Source organism: Prionailurus viverrinus, chromosome B3 (genome assembly GCF_022837055.1).
Source record: "Prionailurus viverrinus isolate Anna chromosome B3, UM_Priviv_1.0, whole genome shotgun sequence".
NCBI lineage: Eukaryota > Metazoa > Chordata > Mammalia > Carnivora > Felidae > Prionailurus > Prionailurus viverrinus.
This window is the reverse complement of record NC_062566.1, coordinates 142,006,224-142,014,271: the sequence shown is the minus strand read 5'-3', so window position 1 is coordinate 142,014,271 and position 8,048 is coordinate 142,006,224. Positions and strand designations below refer to the sequence as shown.

At 70.0% G+C, this 8,048-nt stretch overlaps 2 protein-coding genes across 2 annotated transcripts; one reads left to right on the top strand and one right to left on the bottom strand.

The window, feature by feature from the left end:
- Positions 1 to 289: 289 nt before the first annotated feature.
- Positions 290 to 4,308, top strand: LOC125168823 (uncharacterized). The gene is made up of 3 exons (XM_047864215.1): positions 290 to 1,394; positions 1,624 to 1,793; positions 2,609 to 4,308. Exons 1-3 carry the CDS (start codon positions 1,220 to 1,222, stop codon positions 3,341 to 3,343), a joined length of 1,080 nt encoding a protein of 359 aa, XP_047720171.1. The 5' UTR covers positions 290 to 1,219; the 3' UTR covers positions 3,344 to 4,308.
- A 1,860-nt stretch (positions 4,309 to 6,168) lies between these two features.
- On the bottom strand, positions 6,169 to 7,395 carry ZBTB42 (zinc finger and BTB domain containing 42). The gene has a single exon (XM_047864214.1). The coding sequence runs from the start codon at positions 7,393 to 7,395 to the stop codon at positions 6,169 to 6,171; it is 1,227 nt and encodes a 408-aa protein (XP_047720170.1).
- Positions 7,396 to 8,048: the final 653 nt, after the last annotated feature.

Sequence of the window (8,048 nt, the reverse complement as noted above, 5' to 3'; positions counted from 1 at the left end):
CTTTCGAGAAATGTCTGCCCGGCCCGCCGCCGCACACACCTCCCGGCCGCACTGGGCGCTTCTCGTGTGGACACCTGTCCGCGTGCTGCCGCCTGCCTCGCCCCCCGGTGCCTTCAAGTCGTCTTCTGAAACGCGGATGCTCGTGTCCAGAATGTCTCGTCCTCTGTGGTGGCCTCACTGGCCCCTGGGAGCCACTGGTTCTACAGTCCCTTTTTTTTTTTTTTTAATGTTTATTTATTTTGAGAGAGGGAGAGAGAGAGAGAACACGGGTGGCAGAGGGGCAGAGAGTGAGAGACAGAATCCCAAGCAGGCTCTGGGCTGTCAGCCCAGAGCCCCACAGGGGGCTCGACCCCATGACCCGTGAGATCGTGACCTGAGCCGAGCGGAAGAGTCGGACGCTCCACCAACTGAGCCCTTTCAGGACGCTGTCGGAACGGGGTCAGCAGCCCTCCCGAGCCTCCCCTCTGCGGGCTGTGCGGTGAGGGGAGGGCTGCGTGCATCTGGGCTTGCCAAGGACCAGGACAGGAGGAGACAGGCAGAGACTCCCGGTGAGGACCGGGGAGCCGGAGGAAGGCGGGGGCAGACGGTGAGGAGGTGGCCACGGCGGTGGTCTGCGTCGCAGAAGCTGCTTGGTCGGACGGGGACGCGGCTGGTGCTGTGCCGGGGGATCTGGACTCGAGGTTCCAGAGGGGGCGCTGCTGTTGGGCGAGCGGGGGCGCGGGGGCAGGGGGAGAGGCCGCCGAGCGCAGCGAAGGGTGCTGGATGTGTTTGGCCGCAGGCCGTTGGACGCCGAAAGCCTTGGCCTCGGAGACGGGACGCGGAGCCGGAGCGGCGTGAGCCCTCTGTGAACACAGGGACCTCGGGTGCGGAGCCCAGCAGAGAGAGGGTGGGGTCTTGGGAGAGGCGGGGCGGGGGGCACAGGCGCCCCCGCCTCCCTTCCTGGCCCTGGCTGGGGGGGCAGATGGAAGAAACTGGACTGGCCCTGGCTGGGGGGGCAGATGGAAGAAACTGGATGTACCTGACACTCTGCAGGGGACAGAGTCTGGAGGACAGCCGGCTGGGCCGAGGGGCCGAGCCCTGGGCCGCAGCCGGTGCGGGGTGAGGCTCAGGTGTGGAGGCTGTGGGCAGGGCGGGGTCCTCCCCGAGATGAGGCCCCGAACGCCGAGCAGAGGCAGGCAGCTGTGCCCCACGGCCCGTGGGCAGGGCGGGGTCAGAGCCCATGGGGTGCCCGGCACATCGGAGGACAGAACGGGACCTCGCCAAACCTACGGGAGCACGGCAGCGGCTCGCTCGGACGGGGCCTCCGCACTCTTCTGGAACACCGCTGGCTAGGGGTTGGATTGCGTCTCTCCAAAATGCCTCTCCAAAAACCCGAACGCCCGGCCCCTCAGAAGGTGACGGTATTTGGAAATGGGCTCTTTACAAAGGCGTTCAGGTTACAACGAGGTTCCCGGGGTGGCCCCAGAGCAATGGTACCGGTGCCCTTCGAGGAGGAGGCCATCAGGACACAGGCACGCACAGAGGGGTGGCCTCGTGAGGGCACGGGGAGAGGACGCATCTACACGCCCGGGGCAGAGCCCTCGAGGGCTACCGGCCCTGTGACAGCTGATCTCACACTTCCAGCCCCAGAACTCCGAGGCCGTGGGAGCCGCCCAGTGCGCGCTGCTCTGTCCTGGTGGCCTGAGCTCGCCATGCAGCGGCGGACAAGCCAGCGACAGGAAGGCACTGCTGGGTCTCTGCACACAGGCTTTTGTTCAAATTGCTGGAAACGTCATTTGGTCCCGATCAGGGAGGTGAGTCCCTGCCCCCCCCCCCGAGATTTCCGGGGATGCCCAGATCCACTGACATCTCTGCAGGGCCAGCTGCCAGCCAGGCTGGGGCTGGGCTGGGTGGGCGCCTGGGCGCCGTGAGCCCGGCTGGTCTGCTCCCGGAGCTGCCTCCCGCCCGCCTGCCCGCCTCGGGCCCAGAGCAGATCAGCTCCCAGGCCCGCAGCCTGGAGCCGCCCCAGGCCCCAGACGGCTGTCCCCATCCTCCTCCCACGGCTCCCACGGCCCGGGGGCTCTGCCAGGGACAGCTGCAGGGGCACGCAGCAGGGAGGGTGAGGGCCGGGGGTGGGTGGCTCTGTGACAAGGCTCGGGGCCCACGGCGCCGGTCCCCAAACCGCAAACTGCTGTCACCTGCAACCCGGCACGGCTCGGCCGGCTCTGTGGTGCCCTCTGTCCTGGGCGCCTTCTGACCCGGGCACGGCCCCGGGGAGGCGGCCCGCGCTTGGTGGCCACTGCCCGGGCGCCTGCCGGGCCTGACCCCCTTTTCCCCTCCAAAGCTGTGTACCCCGCCCTTGTTCCCGTTGTGCACTGAGCAGCCGGGCAGAAGAGCCCTGGGGACAAGGATGAGGGCCGGTGGCCCTTCCCGGAAGGACTCTGACGGGCAGAGGGCTGCCTTCCCTGCTGCCGTGGGGGAGGTCAGGTGGGGCGGTCGGGAGATGCACAGACCCGTTCTGCCCTGAGTACGGACAGAGGGGGTGCAGCGGGACCCCGGGAACAGCCCGGAAGTGAGGGCTGCAGGGAAAGGGGGGACAGGGACCGGGGCTCGCCCCCGTCTCCTACAGGTCGCCAGCGTGCAGATGGCCAGCACTGCGCCCTCCACTTGCGAGTTGGTCCAGACTTCAGGGGTCCGTTTCTGTGGGGATCTGCTGGAGGTGACGATGCAGGAGGAGCTGGAGGTGCCAGACCCTTCCACGTGCCTCGGTTTACCATCCAGCCAGTGGGTCAGGCCGGGTGGCTCCAGCCTGCGAGGAACGGAGCTGGCAGCCTGGGTGACAGACCGAGCAGCGGGCTGGGTGTGGACACAGCTTGGCAGCGCTGGGCCGGCGGGAAGGACCCTGGAAGCCCGGGCCCTGGTCGGCCCCTCCCCCGCCCCCCTCCCCTGCCTGGTTAGCATGGCAACAGCCTGCTCCCTGGTTCTGAGAGGGCCGCTGAGTCACGGGCCCAACTGGGAACATGACAGGGTCCCCCTGCAGGACAGTGGCTCCGGTCCAGGAGGAAGGCTCAGTGGGAGGCAGGCTGCGTGGGGGAGGGGAGGCACCAGGCACCACCTCCGAGAAGCCACGAGCTGCGAGCTGCGGTTGGGACCGGGACAGGTCGGGCCTCAAAGTCTAGCCACAAACACAGCAGGCTTTTCAGCACCAGCTCAGCTGAGCACCACCTCTGGGGACCCCTTGGTCCCTGCCCTGCCCCTGGGTCTGTCTGCTTCCGCTCTTCCTGAAGGACACTTTGGCCAGAGCGAGGCTTGGCCTGCACGTGAGGCCGTGTGCTCCTCTGCCCCGGGCCCAGGGACGTGCTGAGAGCCTCCAGCTTCCTGCTCCCACGCGAGGGCCGGGCAAGGGCTGGGGCACCCACCCGAGCCCACCTGCCAGCTCTGATCTGGCTCAGGGCTCCAGAGCCCCCCCTACCCCCCCACCCCTGGGGCCAGGCCCACCAGCACTGCCCAGATCCAGGCCTCTGAGGGCCCGGCCCCACCCTGAGGGAGGTGGGAGGCACCGGAGTTACGGAGTTACGGTGGGAGGACAGAGGGCATGTGGGGGGGCACACGGGAGTTGGGGTTGCCTCTGAAAGGCGGGTGGACGGGAGGACCCAAGACCAGAGCGTCGGGAGGAGCCTCAGATCCAAGCTCCAGGGCCTGTGGCTGCCCAGCAGGGGCCCCCTTTGACACCCCCTCCCCCCGAAGAAGTTTGAGGCCTCTGACCGGGTCCCAGGCTGCATCCTGTTCCCCTCACTCAGGGCAGTGGAGGCGACCCACCCACAGCCCTGCCCTGGCCCACGCCCCCCCACGGGGCACAGCAGGTGATGCCACCTGAGACAGGGCCCCCCCGAGTGGCCGCTGCCCACCGGGACCCTCCCCCGCCCCCCCCCACCCAGACCAGCAGCGCCCACACCTCACACACACACCCGGGGACGCGCACACCCCGGTCCCCAGGAATAATCCTGCCCATCTCCACCTGGGGCAGACTTTATTACCACGGTCATCATCAAGACGATCATGTGAACACAGGAAGACAGCGCCGGTTTCCAGACTCGTGGCAGGCGGGTGCGTGCAAAGGAAACCTCCCGCCAAACGCTAAGCACAAACAACCGTCCTCTGGGTCACCGGGAGCCGTCACCCCAGGGGCAGAGCAGCACGAGGCCGTGAGGAGGAGGCTGGACCAGCCTGCGAGGACCCCACCCGGCAGGCTCCCCTCGAAATGCACCTGCTCGCGCCTCTAATACACGTTCCCACACAATCAGGGCGTTAAATATATAGACATTTCATCGGAACCGCGTTGGTTAACAAATAAACTCACCACCTCTCTTTACATTAACTTCACAGTAACTGTTTGCAGAAGACGATGAATCCAGTGTTGAGAACTCAGGGGAGGACAGTAAGTTTCTTCCCCGTGGAAACCCCTGGGGAGAACCCAGTCTCCCTGCTGCCCACTGGGCTGTGGGCGTGGCTTGGGGACACACACACACACACACACACACACACACACACACGGAACCCTGACTCAGTACAGGACACCGAGTGTGAGGTGCCACCAGCCCTTCCGCGATACTCACAAGCAGGGGGTCCCCTTCCCCCAGCTCTCTCTCAGTCTGCACCCAGTCCAGGGCCTCTGAACCCCAAGCACCAATGGGGAGGGGGCCCCCCCTCACTGCACGGTGGGCGGCCCACACACCAGGAGAGCCGGGAGCCTGTGGGGGGAGACGGCCCCTTCGGTCCACCTGCTGTGAAGGTCACCGGTCATTTCACTCCAGACCAGACAGATGAATAAATAGGACATCAAGTGTTGCCAGGAGACGGGAGAATAACTTAAACTTGGCTGGACTCTGTCCTCAGTGCCTCCAGTCAGTGGGAACCCGGAGTCCCGGGGGTCTGCCACCTGCAGGGCCCCCGGGAGCTGTGGCAGGCCTCCCTCTGGCCTCTCTCCTTGCCATCAGCGAGGACATTCCGGCAGCAAGATCTGCTGAGTGAGTAGGCGGGCTAGGCGGGGTGACCCCTCCAAACGCACACTCAGAGGTCTGCCCATTCTAGGAGCTGTGGACGACAGTGGGGGCTGTGACCTCAGCCCATCAGGGGCTTGCCCCCCGACCCCGTGCCCTCTCTGTCCGATGGCAGCTTTCGCCCAGGCCCCACTGGAGGGAAGGGAAGGCCTGCAAACACTGCCCCCGATCAGAGAGAGCAGCTTCGGGCCCCCAGATCACGGCTCTGGAAATGAACGGCAGCTCCAGGGAGACCCTGAGCAGGCAGTGACCTCAGGGCGAGGCCCACAGCAGCCCAGGGGCAACCTGCGGCCACGCCGGTGGGCGGCTCCCTTCCCAGGCCCTTCCCGGCCCCACCCGAGGGATGCGCAGAGGCACCCTGGACGCTGTGCTCAGGCAGGGAAGAGCACGGCCCGTCGCCCACGGGAAGACAGCTGGCAGCCTCGGGGAGGCCCCTTCTGCGTCTAAAGAGAATCATTTCCAAGTTCCGATTCCCTCCCTCCGCGGGAGTTCCCGTGTGGTCGGGATCACGAGCTCTGGGGGACCCACCTCCCACCCCGGCACCTGGAACCCCGGAGCCACTCAGCTTCTGGCAGGTTCTGCAGAACCCTGATTTCCCCTGCCCGCGCTCCCTGTGCCCGGGGCCTCCCGAAGAAGCTCCTACTGCCACCCGCCGGGGCGGCCTGTTCCGTCCAAGTGCCCTTTTTGGGACACGCTGACAGCTTCTGACACGCTTTGGGACACGCTCCGCCAGTGCGCCAGCGCGGGTGGTCAGGAGAGCCCTCGGAGGGGGACACACGTGCCTCCTGGAGCCAAGGAGCCTGGGCCGGAGCTCGGGGCAAAGGAGACACTGGCTGGAGGGGGAAGGAGGGCAAGACGGTGTTTAAGATCAGGGCACGGGCTGGGGGCAGACGTGAGTCGGAGGAAGGGAGCAGGGGCCGGGCGTGGAAGAGGGCTGCCCGAGCCACCCTGAGTCGGCCCCGGTCTGAGGTCCCCGCCAGGGGCAGCAGTGGTCTTCCACCGCTGGGAGCTCTGACCCCGGGGCTCCCCCCAACCCCGCCGCAGCTCCATCCCAGTGTCCCAGCCGGGAGGTCCCTCCCCTCCCTTTTCCAGCCCCCCCCCCCACCCCCTCGCGCCGCACAGACACAAGTCACACCAGCAGGGACTTGACCAGCCCACAGTGGAATTTTCGGACGTGGCGGTAGAGGTCCCCCGACTGCGTGAAGCGGCGCTCGCACCAGCGGCAGGCGTGCGGCTTCTCGCGCGTGTGCACCACCGCGTGGCGGCTCAGGTTGTGCGAGTACTGGAAGCTCTTGCCGCACTGCGCGCACGTGTAGGGCTTCTCGCCCGAGTGGGTCCGCTCGTGCCTCTTCAGCGTGTACGTGCACGAGAAGGTCTTCCCGCAGAGCGGGCAGGTGGGCACCGTGCCGTCGGGCGAGAGGCGCGCCCGGCCGCCGTCCCGCTCCCGGAAGTGGGCGCTCAGGTGCAGCTGCAGCACGTGGGCCCCGGGGAACAGCTTGCCGCACAGCGGGCACACGCACGGGCGCGCGCCGGGGCCCAGCTCGTCCCCGCGGGCCCCCAGCTCCGCATCCGGCTCCGGCTCCGGCTCCGGCTCCGGCTCCGGCTCGCGGCCGCCCGCCGACGGCTCGGCTGCAGGGGCGCAGGGTGGCTGCGGGGGGCCGTGGGCGCCGCCGTCCCGTTCCGACGGCGAGTCCCGCGAGTCCCGCACTGGTGGCTGCGCGCCGTGTCGCATCTGGACGCGGGGGGCCGTGTGAAGGACGCGCGGTGCGTGCGCTGGCTCCCGCCTGCGGCCCGGCTTCAGCGACAGGTCCAGGGCCCGCTCGGCGTCTCCCGGGGCCTGCCAGGGAGGGGGCCCCGGGGCTCGCGCGGGGAGCGCGCGGAGCCCAGAGCGGGGCGGCCCGGCCTTCTCCGGGGCCCGGGCGGGCGGGGTGCGCGGCGGCGGCCCGAGCGGCTCCGCCCGGGCGGCGGGGGGCCCCCGGGGCAGCGCGCGGCCCCTGTCCCTCAGCCTGCCCTTGCAGACCTTGACGACGTCGTACATGTGCAGGTAGCTGGCGGCGGCCAGCACGTCCTCCACCGGCAGGCTGCGCAGGTCCAGGCGGCCCCCGTACATGAAGTCCAGCAGGCGGCCGAAGGCGGGCGCCGTGACCACGTCGCCGTTGAGCCGCACGGCGTCGCGGCCGCCCGCGGGCCGGTCCCTGTAGAAGAGATGGAAGTAGACGCTGCAGGCGGCCAGCACGGCGCGGTGGGCCGGGAAGCGCGCGGCGCCCACCAGCACGGTGCAGTCGCACAGGAAGCCCTGCTCCCGCTGCTGCCGCAGGCGGCCCAGCAGCCGCGCGCCGTGCTCCGGGAACTCCATGCGGCCGCCGGCCTCCGCGGGCGCGGACGGGGCGCCCCCGCGCGCCCCCGCACCTGCCCCGGGCGGGACCGGCTCGCCCGCGAGTGAAACAGAAGCCGCCGGCCGCGGGGCGGGTCTCGGGGCGCGAACCTGCGCGCGTCCCCGCCGGGCCGCCCCCGAACTTCTCCGCGGGGCGCCGCGTCCCCCGACGCCCGCGTCCCCGCCCGCCGCCCGGCCCTCCGCCGCCGCCGCCGCCGCCGCCGCCGCCTCCGCCGCCGCGGGCCCCATTTATGGCAGCGCGGCCGTGGGGAGCGGGCCGGCGGGCGGGGCGGGCGGAGCCGGCGCCCGCCCCCCGCGCTCACCTCCACCGCCCCGCGCCGCTCTCCGGCCGCCGCCCGCGCCGCGCGCCCTCCCCGGTGCGGCCCCGGTGCGCGGGGCTCCGGGCGGCGTGCCCCGGCGGGGAGGGCGCCGGGCGGGGCGCGCTCCAACTTGGCCGGCCAGGCAGCGGCCGCGGTCGCCCCGCCCCGGAGAGAGCGAAACTCGGGGCGGGGGCTGGAGGGGGCGGGCCGAGGCGACTTCCCGGAGCGGCGGAACCGCTGAGGTCACCCTCGCCGCCCCTTCCCGGCCCGCCCCGCCTCGCCCAGCCGGGCCCCCGGCGCGCCGCCAGCTGGGGC

Bases quoted from the DNA above. Each gene is read 5' to 3' on its own strand.
- LOC125168823 (XM_047864215.1), top strand. From the start codon at position 1,220: ATGGGGTGCCCGGCACATCGGAGGACAGAACGGGACCTCGCCAAACCT. The intron at 1,395-1,623 runs GTGACGGTATTT...TCACACTTCCAG, and splicing joins AACGCCCGGCCCCTCAGAAG to CCCCAGAACTCCGAGGCCGT. The intron at 1,794-2,608 runs GTGAGTCCCTGC...CGTCTCCTACAG, and splicing joins ATTTGGTCCCGATCAGGGAG to GTCGCCAGCGTGCAGATGGC.
- ZBTB42 (XM_047864214.1), bottom strand. From the start codon at position 7,395: ATGGAGTTCCCGGAGCACGGCGCGCGGCTGCTGGGCCGCCTGCGGCAG.